This window comes from Melopsittacus undulatus, chromosome 6 (assembly GCF_012275295.1).
Source record: "Melopsittacus undulatus isolate bMelUnd1 chromosome 6, bMelUnd1.mat.Z, whole genome shotgun sequence".
NCBI classification, from domain to species: Eukaryota; Metazoa; Chordata; class Aves; order Psittaciformes; family Psittaculidae; genus Melopsittacus; species Melopsittacus undulatus.
In genome coordinates this window covers 10,002,992-10,025,076 of record NC_047532.1, presented here as the reverse complement: position 1 = coordinate 10,025,076, position 22,085 = coordinate 10,002,992, and the positions used below count along the sequence as shown (strand labels likewise).

Here is a 22,085-nt window from a genome sequence, read left to right as displayed (position 1 = left end):
TTTCCATTGTGTGCTCCTGGGATTAGCAGAAACACGTTCTTTTACTGGTGGGGCTCCCCAGAACCCCTTCACTGAGCTCCTACCACCTTGTGCTCCTTGACTCCATCCTAAATCCACTTGGGATGGACTTCACTTTGCCAGGGTGGCTCCAGATGCTCTGAACACTGAAGAGTAGAGGACAGCCCTTCCCCCGAGGCTCCTCTTCAGGGGATGCTGGGTTTCCCCATGGACTGACTCACACTGGAAACTCTCAGCTTCTCTATCTAGGTCAGGCTCGCACTTGCTGATGCTTCTCACAGCGCTTGGCAGCCCCAGAGGGGCCCGGCAGCACATCCTGAGCTCTGGCAAGGTAAGAACCCCCATTCCCTGCTCTTCCCAGCTTCCAGCCTGCTCCCACCCGGATTCAGAGCCCACAAGCCTCACTCTGTGTGCGTCAGCTGCTGCTTCTGTGTGCTGCTCGGTCCAGCACCCGCTGCCAGCGAGGGCTTCGCATGGTTTGGGCTTGCACAAGCAGGACAGCTCTTTCCTTGTGCAGTTTGTGTTTCTTCAGCACTAATGTCCAAGGAGCCTGTCACAGACAACAGCAGGTTGTCACCTCTCCAATAAGGGGAACTGTCTCATTCCACCTGCCTTTGGAGCTTGCACGTGCCTAGAAACTGGACTAGAAACACACGTGTGAGCAACCTGAGGGGAGGCCGAGCTGCAGCCCCATCCCAGGGCTGCCAGTGGGGCAGATTTGCTGTGTTTTCAGCACTTTCCATGCACCGCAAGGTTGGGTTTGATGCTTTCCCCCCCATTTGTTCTAACCTGCACGTTTGCAGGCGACGGGGAGGCCCTTCAAGCTCTTTTAGTGGGTCAGGTAATAGGAAAGTGCTTGAAATTTGACTCATTCATGAAGAGTTGAACAGCCCTTAAACCAAATGGGGTCAGCTCACAGAACAGAGGAACACAGCAGCACTCGCTGCCGTTCGGAGCCTGGTTTGGGTTGAACAAGAGTGTTTTGAAGCCGCTGCAGCCGGTGTGACTCTGGCTCACTGTGTTCCCCAAGGGAAAACTTGCTGTTTGCACCATCAGATTGTGCAGGGGCTATTGCTGCTGTATAGTTCTGGTTCTAGGCTAGAGCTCTAGTATTTCTAGTCTCTGTCTCCAGTGTGAGGTATCGCTGCCATCCAACCTAGAGGGCTGGAGCTGGGTGACCTTCAGCTCCTTTCCAACCCAAACCAATCTGCTTCTATGATTTTAGTTATTGCTGGCTTAAAAAGAAAACTGTGGAAGCCCTATGGAAGGCTTGGCTCTGATATCAGCTCCAGGAGCTGTGTCCTTGCACCCCACTGGTCTGTGCCACGGCTGCTCCAAAGCCATTGAGCCCCATAACCTGTACCCTGAGCCCCATGGGGATGGGCTTCCCCTTTGAGGGGGTTTTGCCTTGTTGGCTGAATCCAAAGAGGCTGGGGAGGGAGGTGAAAGGAGCAGGGAAAAATACAGGTGGGATGTGGGATGCAAGGGTGGCTTCTTGGGGAAGAGGGGAATTCCTCACCTGGGGTTCTGGAAACAGCCACGGCTCGGCTGGGGCAGGAACTGCCATAGCAAAGAGGTGGGAAAGATGACATGGGAATGGGGAAAGCTTCTGTTCCACAAAACCGTGTCTGGTGAGGTCTGAGCATCTCCAGGGGTGCAGACTGCAGGGAAACCCCTCAGGGCTGCTGGCCCCTTGTGTGGTCACCCTTAAAGTGCCTTTTCTTGTGTTTAACTGTGGAAATAGGGAATTCCACATCTTCAGTGTGAGCCCATTGCCTCCTGTCCTGTCCCTGGGCTCCACTGACAGGAGCCTGGCTCCCTCATCTCTACTCCACCATCAGACACCTGTATAAGTGTGATGGGAAGGGCTGAGGGACCTGGGGGGTTCAGTGTGGAGAAGAGAAGGCTCAGGGGGGACCTGATGGCTCCCTCCAAGTGCTTGACAGGAGGATGGAGCCAGGAGGGGCTGGGCTCTGCTCCCAAGGAACAAGGGATGGGACAAGAGGAAACAGCCTCAAGCTGCACCAAGGCAGGTTTAGATGGAGCTGAGGAACAATTCCTGCCCCAGAGGGTGCTCAGGCATTGGAACAGGCTGCCCAGGGCAGGGCTGCAGGCACCGGCCCTGCAAGTGTTCACACAGTGTGGAGACGAGGCCTCAGTGCCATGGGTTAGGGGTGGCCTTGGCAGGGCTGGGAATGGTTGGACTGGACGAGCTTGAAGGGATTTTCCAACCTGGCTGATTCTAGGATATTTCCTTGCATCTTTCTCCCTGCCCAGGATTACCAAAGAGTGCAGGAATGTGCTTCTGTGTGAGCAGAAGTGAAGGACTGGGGAAATTTCACAGATAGGAAAGCTAAGAGGAATACCACTGGAGATGGGGAAGGTGGCCTTGGGGCTGCTCCCGGGGCAGACACTGGGTTACTCAATTCCTGAGTGCCCACGGGCTCATTCCCCCACACTCCTACTGTGAGCACCGCCTTGCCTGACCCCAGAGCCCCAAGGAAATCCTTGCCACACATCCCCATTCCCACCTCCAGGATGGTCCCTGCGCATCCCAGGGTGAGGACACGTGTCTGCACCAGGCAGCAGTGTTCCTGGTGTGACAGCTCCCACCTTTCCTCCCTCCAGACTATGCCATGTGCAGGCAGTGACCACAGCCCAGGCCATGGCGGGGTCCAGCAAGGCTTTGGCACTGCACATCCTGCTCTGCTGCCTGTGTGCAGGTAAGGGGCATCACCCCCACTGACCGCTGACCAAACACCATGGACCTGCAGGGAACTGGAGTGGGAGAAGGAAAAGGATGGGGCTACAGCTATGGGTTGGGGGGAATGGTTTGTTAGCATTGCAGAGAGCTCCCACTGCACCCTTTTCTTCCCACTCACATCCTTGGAGTGGGGTTGCATCCAGCTGCAACATGGTCCTAACTTTGCACAGATTGAGCCAGAGCACACCGGTTCCAGGAAGGCAAAAGGAGCCGGATACGGTGCAGAGCTCTCATCTGATAGCGAGGAGCAGCACAGGGGCTGCTGCCCTAATCTCAGGGGATCAGAGATCTCGAGACAACGGGTTATTTCCCTGCAGTCACTTGAACGTTAGACCAGAGTCAACGCTGGTGAAAGGAGGGGTTGGTGAGCAGAGGGGAGGAGTCAGGGGGTGCTGGGCTGTGAAGGCAAAGGGGTTTATCCCCATCCCGGGGGGGAGCAAAGGGACAGACCCCACTGCGGGTCCTGCCGGGCTGCTGCCTGCATCCCAGCAGAGCAGCCCGTGAGCATCCCCCCTCCCACCCGGAGCTGCCCTGACGCAGTGGGTGCTGGTGCAGGGGTTGCCAACATCAGGTGCTCGGGACACGTCTGGATTGAGCCCGTGCCCGTGGTGCGGATGGGCACCAACATCTCCATCAACTGCATCTCCACCCTCGGCTGCCCCTGGGCCAAGTTCCGCATCTTCTACAACTACAGCGACGCTGAGGGGATCCTGGCCCCCCTCAACAGCAGCAGTGTCCAGCTCCGGCTGCGGGAGTTCCGGATGCCCTCTGGGAGTGTGACCTGCTTCGCCCGCTGCCCCAACACCAACATGTACCAGCTCGTGTGCGGCACCACCATCCTGACCGGCTGTGAGTAACCCCCTGGCTGCAGGGATCCATGGAACCAAGGAATGGTATAGGTTGAAGTGACTTAAAGCCCATCCAGCTCCAACCCCTGCCACAGGCAGGGACCCCTTCCACTGGAGCAGCTTGCTCCAAGCCCCTGTGTCCAACCTGGCCTTGAACACTGCCAGGGATGGGGCAGCCACAGCTTCTCTGGGCACCCTGTGCCAGCGCCTCAGCACCCTCCCAGGGAAGAGCTTCTGCCTAAGAGCTCAGCTCAGTCTCCCCTGTTCTGGCAGGTTCAAGCCATTCCCCTTGGCCTGTCCCTACAGGCCCTTGTCCCAAGCCCCTCTCCAGCTTTCTTTCCTGCAGCCCCTTTAGGCACTGGAGCTGCTCTCAGCTCTGCCCTTCAGGAGCCTTCTCTTGTCCAGGCTGCCCCAGCCCAGCTCTCTCAGCCTGGCTCCAGAGCAGAGCTGCTCCAGCCCTCGCAGCAGCTCCATGGCCTCCTCTGGCCTCGCTCCAACAGCTCCACGTCCCTCTTGTGCTGCTGCCCCAGAACTGTTCACAGCTCTACAGGCCTTTCTGAAGCTGCCAGCACTGAGGAAGCTGCAGCACCAGTTGGGGCTTTCCACACTCTTTGCCTGACTTTGTCTCCACAGACCCTCCAGACCCCCCCAGCAACCTGACCTGTGCTGTCCACGAGCGCTCGGGACACCTGGCGTGCACATGGGATACAGGACAGACAACCCACCTGCCCACCCAGTACACCCTCCACCTGCGCAGGTAATTCCCTCGGCACGGAATCACCAGGATGGAGCCGGGAGGGAGCCCAGGGGGTGGAGACAGGAGCAGGAGGGAGCGCGGTGACTGGTAGAGCCGGCACATGGTACTGCGGTCACCCACAGACATGGGTGACACTGGGGCTGCTCTGCTGCTGGCTCCCATGCCCTACTTACACTTCCTAAAGCTCGCGTCCTCCCGGTCCCCTGCCTGCAAACCACACGTTAAACCGCAGGTTTGACTCCGCAGGTTGGACTCCATGTGCTCAGCACTGTGAGCACTGGGCCGTGTCCGAGCACATCCCAGCAATGCCTCCGAGCTGGTCTGAGTCTGCCTGAGCTACAGGAGTGCAGAGGGTGCAGGTGTGTGCACCCTGCACCCCCCAAACCCCGAAACTGAAACTGCAGCGGGGTGCAAAGATTGAACCCGAAGCAGAGGTGCTCTGTGCCGCAGCCCTGCCTGCCCAGCCTGGGATGCTCTCTGCCACCTCAGCCCCGGCAGCACAAGGCTGGCAGGCTTTCAAAGCCAGCCTCACTTGGTTGTTAACGCACTAAACCACAGCACCCATAGGCTTTGGGAAGAGAAGGGATTAACCACCTGCCTAAGTCTGCTTGGGCTCAGACTGAACCATGCAGAGAGCTGAGAATGTTCTCTTCCAACAGTGATGCTTCCAACACAGATGCTCCACAGACAGGTCAAGAACTGAGGGTACCACTTTCTAGTTCACTTCAGGAGTAACAAACACTGGCTTTGGGGATGATTGTGCTCCAGTCACAAGCTGCAACCTACAGAGAGCTGTAGCTGCTTTTGCGATGGGTGCATGCTGCTGGATGGGTTCTGACCACGTTGTCTTCTTCCCAGAGTGGGAACAGCAGTGACAGAGGATGCTAAGGAGGAGGATGATAATGGTGAAGAGAAGGAGAAGGTCTTCCCTGCGGGCTCACTGGTACTACTGAGCACACTGAATGGTGGGAACCACTACTCAGCATGGGTGCAGGCCAGCAACGTGCTGGGTGCTGCCCGCTCAGCCCCACAGCACCTCAACCTGCAGGAGCTCGGTATGTCTGTCCACTATTAATCTGTCCTTCCATCCTGAGCTGTGCTCTGTGCTGGGGCTCTGCACGGCCACAGACACTGCCCCAGGATGTCACTTTAGGGACACCAAGGGAAGGTTGGAACTGGCCGAGCTTTAAGCTCCCTTCCACCACAAACCATTCCGTGCTTCTATGACCTGCACGAGCACTGCAGCTCACATGAGGAAGCACAGCCCCCCATGGCACACCAGCCCCCCAACCCACACTTTCTCTTCTCTCCCCACAGTGATCCCCACTCTGCCCCTGCTCACCGGTGCAGAGACCACAGAGACCTCCCCTCCCATCACCACCATCCACTGGAAGAGGCAGACGCTGCTGGAGGACGTGCGCTGTGAGGAGCGGCACAAAGCCACGGGCAGTGCAGTGTGGCATGTGAGAGCCTGTGCCCCCAGCCTCCCATAGGCACAGCTGCCATTAGCACACGCACCAGTGCTGGTCCTGCTGCAGACCCTGTGCACCCACAGGCCATGGGAGCACTTGGGGTAATTCAAAACCCACCCCTTTGCTTCAGCACGCCCAGCCATGGGCACACTGCTTCCCTTGCAGGTGGAGGTGTGGGACAGCACAGCCCAGCACGGGTCCCGCTCGCAGCACAGCCTGCACAGTGACACCCAGTACGTGTTCCAGGTCCGGTGCCGGCTCAGCGCTGCCAACAGCCCCTGGAGTGCCTGGAGCTCCCCCTTCCTCTACACCACCCCCGAGGCAGGTAAGCTCAGCCTCAGCACTGCGTTATCCAAGCAGCCAGCAGCTCCATGGGATGCTCTGTGGGAACGTGGCCATGGAATGGGAGCCAGCTTGTCCCTGGAGACACTGCTGGCAGGTATCAGGCATGATGCTGTGGTCCAGGGCTGCCGCTGAATCACCATCCCCACACTGCAGCTGAGGAATGAGCACTGTCACAAGCTGGCAGCTCATCTCATGCCCTCCAAGCACTCCCTGCCCTGTGGCAAGCTGCAGGTAGTGGTGATTTAGGCAGATTCCCGAGGCTGCTGCAGTATGGTAGGAACAGAAGAGAAACCAGACTGGTTTTACAAGCATAGGGCTTTCCATACAGAAAGAGGGATGGGATCTGCTTATCCATCTTTGGCAGCTTTTTTGCTCCCCAGCAGCAGGGAGCACCTCTTGCCCTAGGCAGAAAATCCATATCATCCAAGGTGTCGAACCAGCCACAAATACCCGTTGGCTTGGGTCAACCTCCACCCTTTGCACCCTGGTTACTAACACTGGGATGAGCTTAGACACTCAGATACCTCAGCCTGCAGCAACAGAGACACCCAGCGAGCGATGCCCTCACATCCTGGTTACAGGGAGGAACCTGGAGACAAGCTTGCCCTAAAAAAGCATCGCTCACTGCTGTTTGTAGTCTGGGTCACTTCCTCCCCGCAGCGGCAGAGCTGTGCAGTAATGAGACTGCTGCTGGGCTCCTAACCTGCATCCCTGCTGCTGCTGGGCTCCATCACCATCCACATGGGAGCCAGCCCTGCATGGAGGCACCAGCCAAGTGGGGCTTTCTGTAAAGGCTGTGGGTGGATGGGAGCCCCATGGCATGGACGGGGGGAGCCCCAGCTGATTCCACTCAGGGTTCCTCATCCCATCCTTCCACCTGTAGCCCCCACTGCAGCTCCCGATGTCTGGCGGCGCCTGGGCCCGGCATTCCCGAACGGCAGCCAGGAGGTGACGGTCTTGATCAAGGTAAGGGCTGGACTTGGCAGCTCCAGTGAAGTTTCCGTGTGCTTTGCTCCTCCCCTTGGGAGAACACCCGCTGAGAGGCAGCAGAAGGTAATGCCCTTCCAGAAGAGCCCTGTGACCAGAGATGAGTAGAACAGGAGCCCCCAACATGCCCTTTGGGGCAAAATCTCCCCATCCTTGCAAAACCCATCCATGCTGCCCAGCCAAGGGGATGTCTGTCCTGCATGGGGGTGTCTCAGTGCTGGACCCCGCACCCATCCCCATGGACTGTCTGCCTCACCTTTCACAGCCCCTGGCACCCCAGGATGCCCGCGGGAGGATCCTGGGCTACGCTGTGACCGCTGAGCTTCCAGTGGGAATGATGCTGCTCTGCAACACCTCCAGCACAGAGTGCAGTGTCCTGGTGCCCCCGGGAGCCAGCACCCTCCGTGTCACCGCTCACAACTCCAAGGGGGCTTCCAGCCCTGCCAACATCACCCTCACCCAGGGCAGCAGCAGCTGGGAAGGTAGGATCCAACATACACCGACTGCAGCCCTGACTGGGATGGGAGGGGAAGCTTGTGCATGCATGGCTTGAGAGCTGCTCTCTTCAGCAGGGCCTGCAGGGACAGGCCAAGGGGAAGGGCATTAACCTGTGATTCAGAGAAAACTCCAGGAACAAACTTGCCAACAAAGTTTTCAAGCTGACAAGCAGGTATTCTTTATTGTAGCGCCGGGAGACACGGGGGATAACTCCTCCTAACGTGTGTCTCCCTATTGCTACACAAGCCATCCTTATATAGTCCCTGGGCATACATACATATTCATGAGGTTACGTATGAATTACATCATTTTCCAGAAAGCTCCCCGCATGCGTACAGAATTGTGGTGGTGATCTCTGAGGGTTGTTTACTTCTTCCAACAATCTTCATCACTTCTGGCAGCCTTTGAAGCAGCACAGTAGACGCTTACACCAGTTTAATTGGTTCGTTAGCACCAGAGACACAATAACCCTCCTGTCCTCCTACTTATCAGTTAGTTTACCCATAGCCTATCCTGGACACCTGCTATTCCTTATCCCTGTGTCCTGTTTTTCTAGACTGTTTTTAAGACCACATCAACTATAACAATTTATCTTGTGCCAGTATGTTCTCTAGCTGTACTCTATTATTTTTTCTATGTATTATGCACCTCAGTAATTTTCCACTGCTACTGTTACAAAGCCATTGAACTTAACATTGCTTAAAACTAATTCTAAAGGTTCATATATTCCATTTTTGTGTTCCCCTTGTTTCACCTGCCAGAACAGGGGAGACTGAGCTGAGCTCTTAGGCAGAAGCTCTTCCCTGGGAGGGTGCTGAGGCGCTGGCACAGGGTGCCCAGAGAAGCTGTGGCTGCCCCATCCCTGGCAGTGTTCAAGGCCAGGTTGGACACAGGGGCTTGGAGCAAGCTGCTCCAGTGGAAGGTGTCCCTGCCTGTGGCAGGGGTTGGAGCTGGAGGAGCTTTGAGGTCCCTTCCAACACAAACCAGGCTGGGATTCTGTGAAAGCCAAGGGAAAAGCCCCAGCAGAACTCTGCCTGCTCTGCTGAGGAACACAGCATCCTGCAGGCAAGGCCAGCATCCCCCAGAGATGGAGATGCTCCAGTCACATACCTCAGTCCTTGACCTCTGAAGGCTGCAGCAAGAAGCTTAAACATGAGTTAATCCTGCCTGCATTGGCTGGCAGGGATGTGCTGTGCCATGGGCTCAGTGCAAAACAGCTCCTCTGCCAGGGACACAGCCCCTGCTGTCAGCTGGGTCCTTGCAAGCACAAAGGGAGGGGACAAAACCAACCCTTCCAGACCACTTCCCTGCACCACAGGCTGTGGTTTTCCCCATAACCATCACTTTCTTATTTGTGAAAACTGACTCTTTTAATGAGCAACGGGGGGGAAAGCCCCATTCTAACTGAGGACAAATCCATTACTAAAAAGAGACCAGAGAGAAAGAAGGTGGAAAAACCACTCTAATCTCTCCTACTTATCAGAATCACGGCTTTTCTTGTAAGAAATGACAAGTAAAGCATTTCAGAAGAGGCACGACAAAGCTGAAGGTGGTTTTTTATGATACCTATATCTGAGCACATATACATATATACTAAACAAGAGCTAGCAGGGCTTGTTTAAAGAGCTTTAAGCTAGATTTGAAGGGGGAAAGGGATAAAACCAGTGTCACTAGAGAGAAGCCTGTAGCAGCACACTAATGCTGGAGACACAGTGGTCAGCAGGTCTGCCATCAGAATGCCATCTCAGTGGAGGCAGAGGATGGAGATGCACACACCAGCAAAGACGCAAGGGTTCCTGATGGGTTAGAAAACATGAAAGGGTCTAAGAACAGTCATGTAGGAATTAGGGCTTCTCCCTCCAAGAGGGTGGTGGGACCAACAGCCCAACTGAAGGCCAGGTTGGATGGGCCTTGAGCAACCTGCTCTAGTGGAAGGTGTCCCTGCCCATGGCAAGGGTTGCAACTGGGTCAGCTTTAAGGTCCTTTCCAACCCAAACCATTCCGTGATCTATGCTGATGGACACAGCATGGGTAACAAACAAGAAAAGGAGGAGCTGGAAGCCATTGTGCAGAAGGAGAACAACAATGACATAGTTGCCATCATGGAAACATGGTGGGATGACCGGCACAACTGGAGTCTGCAGTGGATGGCTGTAAACTTCAGAAGGGACAGACAAGAGGCAGTGGGGGTAAGGGAATGTTTTGATTGTCTAGAGCTTAATGCTGGTGTCAATAGGATTGGGTGTTTCTGGGTACGAATCAGGGGGGAAGAACAACAGAGCAGATATGGTGGGAGTCTGTTCTAGACCATCCAATCTGGGTGAAGAGGCAGATAGAATACTCTATAAGCACAATCACTAGTTCTTAGTGTTGTGGGGGACTTCAACTTAGCAGATGTCTGTTGGAAATGCAATACAGCAGAGAGAAAACAGGTTAGGAGGTTCATAGAGCATGTCAACGAGAACTTCCCAACACAAACAGTGAGGGAAGCAGCTTGGGAAGGCACCTGCTGGACCTGTTTGTGAACAGAGAAAGACTTGTGGGCAGTGCAATGGTTGGAGGCTGTCTTGGGCAGAACAAACACAGAGTGATAGAGGCTCCCTCTTCAGTCCTTAAGCAGCACCCTGAAAGACTCATTTTGCCTGTGCTTAGCTGACCCTTCCATTCTCTTGCTCTTCCAAGATGAGGCTGGAATACAGACCCCTTTCCATCTCTCTCCACAGAGTTCCCAGCACCAGTGGCTGTGGAGGTCAAGACAGAGAACCAGAGCAAGGTCTCAGTGGCCTGGCAGCCCCCCAGCCACAGCAGGAGGTCCCCTCTGTGGTTCATTGTGGAATGGGTTTCCACCACCCCATACAGCCCAATGGAGCAGTACTTCTGGAAGAAAGTCCCGTACCAGGCAACACACACAGACATCCAAGGTAAGATATTCCAAGAGTCTTGTGGATGTTTGGTGCAGTTCATCAGGGTATTATTATAAAGCCAAACTACAATAAAAGCAGAGCTTCATTTGCAATTGAGCCCCTGCCCACTGGTTTTGGAGAGTGGGACTGTGAAGAGCCCTTAGGCAGCAAGGAGGAATGAAGCAACAGGAGACATGAGGACAGTCAGGAGGATTTGGACCTCCAGATGCAGGTTACAGGGAAAGAGAATGAAGTGACAAGTGAGCTGGCAGCAGGGAAGGCACACCAAAGCACAGGAGATGCTCCTATTTGAAGGATGTAGAGATGCACCATGACTTGCTTTAGCACCTCTCCTCCCCACCATGCCTAGAGGGACAAGCCTGCAGGTCCTTACCAACACAGCCTGAGCCCAATAGCACAAGCATCTCAGGACCCTTCCCACTCCATTCCTGTATCCCACGTTAATCCTGATGTTTACTGGGCTTTGGGGTCCTTCCTAGCCAGTTACATGATGAAGCTTTTGCTCTTCCACGTGTGTTTTGAGGAACAACTCACACAATAGCTATTCCCAGGAGACGGAAGACTCGGAGCTGGGCACCCCCCACACCTCCATCTACTTTCACCATATAATAACAAGCACTTGTGCAAGCCAACAGCTTCCACAGCAGCTCACAACCACATTTTAAAGGTAAACCTTGCTTCTTCCCAGCAGAGGCAGGAGCAGGAGGTCACATCAATGTGTCAGTATACGCAGTCTACCCCGATGGAGCCAGCAAACCCAGCTCCAGCCAAGGTAAGCCTGCCTGGGTGGAGAAGCTGCTGTTTGCTGCAATGGGGCTGCAGAGCTCAGCTGGCTGCTTCATTCCCAATGCTCCCACAGTCTGCCGGCTTTGTGGAATTACTTAGGTTTTAGAAACAAAATGTAAGTCCCTCCCATTGACCAAAGGAAAACAGGACTCTGGCTGAAAGCCTCTTGGCTGCAGGACATGAAAACAGAGGCTTTTTATCAATGCATCTGCATGAAAGCCTTCTCTAGGTGATCTTTGCTCCTGAGCACAGATCTAACACGTGAGAACCACACTCATTTCACCAGCTACACCATTCTCCCTTTCTGTGATAGAAAAGATGAGGCTGCTGCTTTACACATTGACAATGCAACATTACAGATAAACCAAAATATACAAAACAACTTTTATAGAGACCAAATGGCCAAGCTGCAGGTTACTATTCCTTATCTGGAGTGGGAAGAAGGCAGCCTTCCGGTCTGGAAACTCTTTCAGAGAAGAGCATGGACCAGTTCACAAGAGAAAGCAAGGACTGTCATCAACTCCAGCACTGCATGGGTTGGCTTTGGGTACCCTTAAGAGCTGGGCATACCAGGTTCCTGAGCTGTTCCATCCTGCTGCTGGTCCTCACCCAGGACAACCCATGCACAGCTCAACATCTGAGCACGGAGAACACCTCCCAGCACCACTGTACCTGCTCCATGGATGCTGAAGTGTTCAGTGGTGGCTGAGCAAGTCCATACAGATAAGGAAGCCATGAAATCAAATCAAGGTTTAGATCTCCAGAACTCCTCCAGCACAGCCTAGGAAGGAAATAGAGATCCAGTGAGGAGCTTAAATAGAGCCCCGGGCAGGGGTGTGGGTAGCGGCCCCAGGTGAGGCAGCTCAGGGCCATTCAGCCCTGTTAGCACCCTGCCTCCCCTGACGGAGCCGGCAGTAGCTGCAGGCACCGGTAGCACCTGAGGAGGTCATCAGTTCCCCGTCCCTGCTGCGCTGCTGTTTTAGATGGGTTCTTTGAAGCTGCTCAGATGCTTTCCCTGTGCCAACCCAGCCCCGTGTCTGTGGTCAGCACCCCTCGTGGCTTTGAGAAGGGCACGTATGCCGGTTTTAACCCAAAATAGGAGCAAATATTCCTGACCAGTTCATCCCAGGCTGCTCATGGCTGTTAGCCCTGGCTATTGGGTGTTGCCTATTAGGTTTCTGCCGAGAGAATGGGAAAGAGCAGGGTGTCAGAAGCAGGATGCTCTAGCCTTAGCACTAGCAATGGCTTAGGTATGTGTTAAATGCTTAATAAAATAGGGGCTTCATCCGTAGCACAGACTCCTTTAACAGAGCTTGGGGGTTCAGGTGGGAAAGTACCAATAAGGGGCAGCAGCGAAGCTCGTGTCTGTGGCCAGGTTTGCCTTCAAAGCACACACAGTGAAGTCCTCCAGCTTGACCCCACAGGCTGAAACTCGTTCTTCATCCCATTCAGATGGGCCTGTCAATCACCAGGAAGGCATCACTGTAATCATATTATTGTTCATTTATACACATTAATTGTGCCTGTGGCACAGAACTGCTGAATTCCCAGGCTGCAGGACACGTATTCCTTCACTTTCCTTCCACAATCCCATACATCTGAGAGATGTTTTGCAGCATCTGCCGTGGCTCCAGCTGAGTGGGCTTGTAACAGAGACACTGCTTAGGGAAGTGAAATACTGAACGCCGGGAGCTCTGCTAGGAGATGCATGTGTTTCAGATGCACAGAATCTGAGGCAACACCTTTCCTGGGACTTTTCTTTCCCTTAGAGAGGAAAAAAATTGCATTTGGCCTTGGGTTTGTGTTGGTGTTTGTTAAGGAGAAGAGATCACGGAATCCCAGCCTGGTTTGGGTTGAAGGGAGCTGAACTCTCATCCAGCTTCAACCCCTTCAACACCTTCCACTGGAGCTGCTTGCTTCGAGCCCCTTTGTCCAACCTGGCCTTGAACACTGCCAGGGATGGGGCAGCCACAGCTTCTGTGGGCACCCTGTGCCCTCATATCCCAAGGGAATTGCTGAATTTAGCCATGAAGAAAGCTTATTCTAGCAAAAAGAAACCACTTGCTCTTTAGCTGCAGATCTTCCCTCACTGCACAGCCCATCACACAGCCAGGTGCTATCAGCAAATTCAATCCCGCAGTATTCAGGCACTTTGGGAAGTCATCTGTAGGTGCTCATGAAGAATGACATACAATTCCTCAGGAAGATGGAATTCTTGTTTCAGGTGCTGAGGGGAGGGATGTGCATGGAAGGTGTTTTACAGTTGGTGTTAGGTATTCATCAGCATCTTGTTTAATTGAACCCATGGGAAACAGGAGATCACGTAGAGTCCAGCCAGAGCTGGAGTTATTAATGACTTTAGGGGGCTTTGTTTTTCTCATTATTAATTTTTCCAAATAAGATTAACAAAACAGAATTAAGCCACAGCCTCTCTGTCATCCCATAGATGAAGTTACCGGCATTTTCTTTCTCTCCCTAAGTCCCTCCAGAAGACCAGCTCCTGGAGAGCACCTACAGCAGCACCTACAGCGAGCTCTCCCATGGTAAGAACACAGTAGCTCAGGCTGGGTAAGCCGAACCTCTCTCCTTGGCCAGAAGTGGAAGTTTTAGCCTGAGCAGAACCTGCAGCACCTGGTGATGGGGAAGCAAAAGCTCCCTTGTGCTTTGGAGAGGTCAGGGTCACCAAAGCAGCTTTTTACTTGATGGGGACATGAGACACATGCAGTGCACTTAGGGATGGATTGCACCCACATAGTGCGTGCCTTCAGTTTTGTTTTCTAATGAGACTTACACTACATTGTTCATTACAAGTAGGAGATAAAAGAACAAGAAAATAACAATGATGTTATGTAGCACAACAGCAACAGGCTGTTTCAATCTTGCACTTTGAACCAGAGACTCATTGAAGCATTTCCCATCCAATTTTCTAACTTTGGTTATGCTCCGGTGTGCACATCTTCTGCTGAAGGTTCCACTATGATCTGCTGCATTACTTAAACCAAAAACAAAGCCAATGACAGCTGAAGAATTCACTTCCACGTTTCTGGAAGGTCAGGCTGGGTAGGAAATGGTTAAACACAGTGACCACACTTCTTAGTATTAGTTGAGTGACCTCCTGCCCTGAGCACAGGGATGCTCTGGTCACAGTTTTGCCTTTGCTTCCTTAACTGAGGAGCAAAGGGGCAAGTGAAATGGTGGAGGCTGTTTTAGCAAAGATCTGCCCTTTATAGAATCATAGAATAGTTGGGGTTGGAAAGCACCTTAAGATCATCCAGTTCCAATTCCCCTGCCATGGCCAGGGACACCTCACACTAAACCAGGCCACCCAAGGCTTCATCCAACCTGACCTTGAACACTGCCAGGGATGGAGCATTCACAACCTCCCTGGGCAACCCATTCCAGTGCCTCACCACCCTCACAGTAAAGAATTTTTTCCTTATATCCAATCTAAACTTCCCCTGTTTCAGTTTGAACCCATTACCCCTTGTCCTATCACTACAGTCCCTAAAGAAGAGTCCCTCCCCAAACATCATGGCAATGGGGCAACAGACTGACCTGATTCCTCTCTATCCTGTTTCAGATGATGATGTTGGACATTTCCTGGGACTGGGCATCAGTGTGGTCGTATTATCGGTTGTTTTTTTAATTCTGATGTTTAAAACATCAGCCAGAAAAAGGTATGACTTTCACTCCAGTTTCTGTTCCTTACCTCCGACCCATGCTTTTGTTCCAGAGTATTTGAAAGCTGCCTACAGAAATCAGTCCTTTTCACTGCAGCCTGCTCTTTCTGAGGGCAAGTCCACCCATTAGCTAGATTGCTGTATGAAAATACTTCTGTGTGCTCGTAGTGAGTAAGGGACCAACATAGAGTAAAAAGTCATTCCTCTGTGAAGGCCGGCCTGAAGAATGTGATATTATTATAGAGATATGAGGGCAGGGGTAAGAAGAAAGAGGAAAACCATAATCTCCATTGGTAAGTTTTATCCTAGGACTTGTGTCTCCCAGTCTTGGCAAAGGAGGGGATGCAGAAGGTAGAGACTGAAGACTGGAGCACCTGGAAAACTCAACAGAGAGGATCTTAACACTGTTTTTTAACTGCTGTTCCCTAGGCACCCTCACAGACAAGTGTTCATCTGTCCCAGGTTGCCCTTTAACTGGAATGGGGATGTCCAGGAGTCCAGGTGCTGCTGTCCCTGACAGACCCATGGGAATGGGAGACCTCTATGGCACATGGGGCTGGTTGGACCTTCCCAACCAAACATGAAAGAGGGGAGAGGAGAGCTGGGGGTGGAGGGTGCTGAAGAGCTGCCTCTTTCGGTTCCTGAGCCCAGCCTCATTCTTCTGCTCTCGCTGTCATTGTGAAAGACGGGCATTCCAGCAGCAACAGGACCTGTTTCCCAGCAGCAAGGCATGCAAATAGCAGCCAAATTCAAGTCTCTTGCCAGTGGTTTTCATTTGTGCCGCAGCTTTGGCTGCAGGAAAATCAACTTTCATCAGTGCTACCTGTTTGCTTTCATCAGCTCCAGGCATGCATCTCCTGTGGCTCAGTGCTCAGTCCTCCTCCATTCGACCCTCAGAATAACAATGTTTTCACATGCAGAGAAGTTTTACATCAAGGATTTACCTGCAGTCATTTAGCATCCAGGCTTGCACCACCATGAATCAAATCTAGGGGGGTAAAAGGCTGAAAGACGAAGAGCCAGAGTCCAAATGGAGCTTCCAGGCCATCCTTAAAGGATGGATGCACTTTGTGTGCCACTCCTATTGAGGGACATTTCATCTTGCATGAAGAATAAGTGACTAAGAGCATGGACTAACACCTTGGGGTTTATTTGTTCTTTTTGGTACAGAATTCATGCCCTGGCTGTGTCAACCCTGCCAAAATGGCTGTTTGAAGACATCCCCCACATGGAAAACAGCAACGTGGTAAAGCTGCTCCAGGTAACAGCACCTTGAGCTCCCAGCTTTGCTTTGCTTGTCTCTCCTTAGATTAAAGCTTGTTCTAGAGCTGTGAGAAACAAGGGTGGGAAAAGAACTGAGCTCTAAGGGACCAGGAACTGATTAGGAATCTCTTACCCAGGCAGTTGCAAAGTGCATGGGAGCCCAGCTTAGCTGAGGCCTTTAAACCCTGCCTCAATATACTCTTTATTGCATATAGTATATTGACCACAGTGGAAGCAAGCTGCCTTGAAGGCCATGCAGAAGCATAGAGACAGGCACAGCTGCTCCCTGTCTTCTCTCATCCACCTCACTGCAGTCTCATTCACAAGGGGGGATTGGATGAGAGATGTTGGAAGGAAGACAGGATGCAGACAAGTCATTGCCCCATTTCTCCCTTGGGATGCTCTAATGATAGCTCTTCTGTTAGTAAAACCTATCAGTTTGTTACTACCTCAATCATTTTCCTTGCAGGCAGGCAGTGATTTCCTGAGGAACAGCCTCCATGAGCTGTTTGTGGACACCAGTGACCCCACAGTTACGGAAATCGAGGAGGTCCCAGCACACGAGGAGTACAAGAACATGATCACTAGAAGGAATCCCAGCAGAGAGATCCCCAGGGATGGGGAGCTCAAGGCGAGCACAGTGCCTGCTACCACCATGCCCTTCGAGCACATCAGTGACTACAAACCTCAGGTGTCCGATGGGAACGCACTGGGATATGTAGCAGCCAATATCTATCAAACACAGCCCCCAGCATCCCTCCCCGAACCGGAGACAAACCTCTTCTTCACAGACTACACCAGCCCCTTTCCCCACATGTGGGATGGGGAGGGAGGGGGACACCAGGTCTGCCTGCTAGAGAAGATCAACCTCGTCCTGAACAACAGCCAGAGCGGGCAAAGCCACATGTTCAGCTCAACCCAGGTGGGATGTGGTTCCCTCCTGGACAGCCAGTGGGGATGCACTGCGGCCAGTGAGGTTCAAGAGCAAATGCTGGTCCCCGATGAGCTGCTCTCCTGCCTGCGAGCCATGAATGGGGAGTCAGTGGATACAAAAACCTGCTTTCCACAGAACATCGGAAGGTTATTTTGAGAGGTGGTGCAGCTCCGTTTAACCCCCCCAAAGGAATGACCATGGCACATGTCAGCCTCGGAGACTGCAAACAGCAGTCATAGAATGGCTTGCGTTAGACAGGAACTTAAAGCTGATCCAGCTCCAACCCCTGCCACAGGCAGGGACCCCTTCCACTGGAGCAGCTTGCTCCAAGCCCCTGTGTCCAACCTGGCTTTGAGCACTGCCAGGGATGGGGCAAAACCTCCAAATCCAAAAGTCTTGTGGCTGCTGGAATGTTTTGGCCAGTAAATCACAATCTTAAACTTACCTCATTTTGTCACAAGCATAAACCCCATGAAACTTGGATTCCCGTGAGAACTGAAATACAAACCAGGTGATGGCTGCAGGGTGCAAAATGCTTTGATTACTATTCAAAATCATTCTCTTGTTAAATCATAGAATAGGTTTGGGTTGGAATATTTGGAGCATTTCATCCCTGGAGCTGATTGCAGTTAAAATGGATAAAACCATCCCTTAGGCATCCTGATGGAAACGTATGGAATATCTTGGGATCACTCCTAATGAAGTGCCACGAAACCGAGGAGGATTTATATATCATACAGCACATACGGGTACCAAGAACATGAAATCTTTTCTTAACTCAATTTCATTTTCCCTCCCATTAACTAACAAACCCCACATCAGGTAAGAACAAGCCTCCATCATCTGCCAGGCTGATTTTAAATCCCTTGGAATTAGTCACTGGACAGACTCTCTGCTATGGGCCAACGATTTATCATCGCACAGCAGCTTGTCAGCACCTCAACCTTGCTGTGTAAAGCATGATGTGACACAGTGAAATAGCATTTATTAGGCACACGGATTTGGATCTTCTGACACCCAGAAAATGAAACACAGGGGTCTCCTTAACTGATATATCTATAACCTATCTACAGTTATCCACTTTATTATTATGAAATCACTTTTTTGCAGTGGAACTGCTATAGCTGGGTATAAGAATCTTCCCTTCAATTTTCACTAGGCACTCTATGTGTTTCTCTATCTGCTGTTGCCCAAATGGATTTATTGTGCTGTCTACCCCTGGATACCTTCAAGCCAGCATTGTCGAGTGCTGCACTTGTTTTCCCCTAACAACACAAGAAATCTGTTGCTCACATTTACAGGGTAGTAGCTACCTGGCAAGACTTCTTCAGAGGCAGCAAACCGTTTCCAAGGCAGAGATGTGACTTTTACATGTAACTGAGTCTAAAATTAGTGAGTGCTGCCTGTGCAGGAAGGAAACTGTAAGAGAACAGCCGCGAGCTGGCGGCAGCTCAGGGCTGAGGTGGGGAAGGTGGTTTTTCTATGTCCACATCCTGACGCTCGTGCTGCCTCTATCATCTCACCTACCAAACCCTGCAGCTGAAAATGCTCCTCTGGGCAACTGGCTTGCTCCAAGCCCCTGTGTCCAACCTGGCCTTGAACACTGCCAGGGATGGGGCAGCCACAGCTTCTCTGGGCACCCTGTGCCAGCGCCTCAGCACCCTCACAGGGAAGAGCTTCTGCCTAAGAGCTCAGCTCAGTCTCCCCTCGGGCAGGTTAAAGCCATTCCCCTTGGCCTGTCCCTACAGGCTCTCGCAAATTCTAACATACATCTTCCCCTCTCCCTCCATTCTAACCCATTTGGACAGTGCTTGTATCTGGTTGCATCTTTTGAACCACCTGACAATGGGCTAAATGATCTGACAGGGTGGTTAGAACTTAATGGTCTTTAAGGTCCCTTCTAACCTGAACCACCCTGTGATTCTATGATACCCGTGATGCTCACCTCTGGCAATGAATGCATCGGTGAGTAAATTGACAGCAGAAATCTTGGTAACAATCCAATATCCCTTCATGTCTTCACTTCCAGATTCTTACTTGCCGGAAGTATTCTTTGCTCTGCTGTTTGTCTTCACCTTCTTTGCCCTTGGAAAGCATTTTGTATCCCACTTGTGTCTTCTTTCCACCAAGCGCAGTATTTAGGGGGGCAAAACCAGCATCCTGAGTGACGGGGATTGAACTATTGGCAAGCAAGTCCAGCACCAAGATCCTCATAGTGGGCAACCCTTGGATATATGGATGGCCTGGTGCTTTGAGTCAAATCAAGATATTGCTCTCAGTACATCGATTGTAACACCTCAGGGCTTACTCCCTCCCTCCAATATTACATACTAAGTCTTGATGTGGATATTTTCTGATCCTTTTCCTAGGTTTGGTTATCTTGCTGGTGGCCAGATCTTGTGCTAGGTGATTTCCACAAATTATTTATCACTTTGCAATTAATTTTGTGGGTTGCTCAGCTTCGTTGTAATGTGGGGTTACACATGTTGGAGGCACATAAAGGAAGTACATGCTGAGTAATGTCTCTACCCACAGAGAGCACCAACAAATGTTGATCTCTGATGCAACCCTCACACAACCTGCACGAGATTGCAAAGTCATCTTTGTTATCTGCATGGCACTATTTTATGACATGACATTTTCTTTATGTGCTGAATGAGTAACACAGAGAAAGCAGCTGCTGTTGAAGCTGTAGAGGGGCTTTTTTATACAAATGGAAGGAGAGAACAAATGAATAAGGAGTAAGAGATTGGGTGTAGTCTCTTCAGAGCTTCAGTAGGCTCAGAACAGCAGAGCCATCCACTGCCTGCTCTTATCTCCATCCCATCACACCAGTAAAGGGTGTATCAAGTGTGAGCTTGTGAACTTGTTGGGGCACAAGCCCTGAGCTCAGCACTAGGAGTTACCAACAGCACTGGTGCAGACCAGCCAGAGACACTCCCTTTGGCACTTTTCATCACCCTTCTTCAAACACTATGCTTGAAGATTAGTTAAATTAAATGCATAATAAAGAAACAACAAATAAACTTCATGCAGAATAATTTAGGCATTAAATATATGGAATCATGGAACCCCAGCCTGGTTTGGGTTGGAAGGGACCCTGAAGCTCATCCAGCTCCAACCCCTGCCATGGGCAGGAACACCTTCCACTGGAGCAGCTTGCTCCCAGGCCTCAATATCCATCAATAGCAACAATTACATGCAATCACTATGCAAACCTATGCATCAATAGCTACAATTTTAAACCATTTCTGCTGCTGCTCTGCCACCATTACCTTGCTTCCTGCAGGAGGACACAGCACTCATTCTGGTTTAACCTGTGAAGCACAGGAGAAATGGGGATTAGTCTCAGCTCAGTCACCAGCTGGCTTCACCAAGTCACTCTGCCTCTGTTTCTCTACCATGGAGTCAGGATAGCAGCAATTACCACCTGCAGCAAAGCCTTGGGATCTAAAGCACCGTGTGGCATTTGGTAATGGTACAATAGGAAGAAACAGAAACATTTTCTGAGTAATCTTGTGCTGCTCATTCCTGTTCTGCATCATCTCCCGAGTGCTCCATGCTGAAAGGTCTGCAGCATTTGGTTGTCAGTAAGTTGGGGATGGGATTTACTGGCAGATAAATATGCTGCTGAGCCTAAAATGGGAGGAGAAGCTTCAACGTTTCACAGAGCTGAAATAACAGCAGCAGAGCCCTGGGGATTTCTGAAGGCACCAACAAAAGATCAAAGCCCAGGTTGTGACCAACACTTACGGGCAAAGCTGCAGCTAAATGCTCGGATCAGCAAGAGCCGCTTGAAAACGCAGCGATGGAAAAGTGACAGCAGAAGGAATGGCCACAGGATGCAAGCAGGAACATCCGATATAAATGATGCTATTTGGTACAGCCTCTCACATCCCTTCACCTTCGAAGGATTAATTCTTTAAGAGGGATTATTCATGGATACAGGAGCTGAGCACAATGGTGGAGACTGAAACCAAACTCGCATTTCATGGAAGAGAAGTGAGGCTGTGGTTTGTGTCTCAACTGGCTTCACTGAATGTCAGCTGGCAGAGCCACATCCCATGGAAATACTACTTGTAAAGCACTGGGAGCAGGATTCAGAGGGACGACCAAAGCACTGAACACAATGAATAGAAAACACTGTGGAAGTGATCTGTTAAAGGAGATTCCAGGACAGCTGCTTACCAAACCAGCCAAGACTTTCCTTAACAGAAAGGAATGATTCTTGCCACAAGAATATTAGGAAACCCCACAGTTCTTAACCTTTTAAAGGATGCACGGTGGTGCTGTGTCTCACACATCACCTGTATGATGCACAATGACAATCTGCACAGCAGATGCAAAACTAATGGAGCCAACACACAGACTGCCTGAATACTGAAGATGAACAAACATGCAGTAACTAATTGCTGTGTGTTATTGTCTATACTATTGCTTTAGCAGTACCTTCAATACCACTGCAGAGCTATGGACCAAAACTCCACTCCATGCTGCAAGGAGCCCAGCATCCGAGCAGCTAAAAGTCAGTAAAGCAGCTGAAGCAATGGCTGCAAGAACAGCAGCAGGAATGACCAGACCAGGCTCAGTTCCTGGCAGAACTGTGTGAGCCAGGGCTGTGGTTTGACATTCAGCAGACTGAGAATCCCTGTCCCATCAATCACAAGTGCTATGGTTCCACCTCTTCCATGGTGCTGATCTGAGTCATTGTTCTGTGCAGCAAATTGCATCAAAGAGTGAAGATGCTGCGAGGGCTGGAGCAGCTCTGCTCTGGAGCCAGGCTGAGAGAGCTGGACTGGGGCAGCCTGG

At 51.6% G+C, this 22,085-nt stretch overlaps 1 protein-coding gene across 1 annotated transcript; it reads left to right on the top strand.

Annotated features, from left to right (window-relative positions):
* The first annotated feature begins 2,683 nt into the window (after positions 1-2,683).
* IL23R (interleukin 23 receptor) lies at positions 2,684-17,601 on the top strand. The gene is made up of 14 exons (XM_034063510.1): positions 2,684-2,741; positions 3,338-3,631; positions 4,264-4,387; positions 5,246-5,442; positions 5,705-5,850; positions 6,025-6,184; positions 7,088-7,170; positions 7,457-7,673; positions 10,413-10,610; positions 11,302-11,385; positions 13,880-13,942; positions 14,980-15,076; positions 16,250-16,340; positions 16,812-17,601. The coding sequence occupies exons 1-14, from the start codon at positions 2,684-2,686 to the stop codon at positions 17,430-17,432; spliced, it is 2,433 nt and encodes an 810-aa protein (XP_033919401.1). The 3' UTR covers positions 17,433-17,601.
* The last annotated feature ends 4,484 nt before the right edge of the window (positions 17,602-22,085 follow it).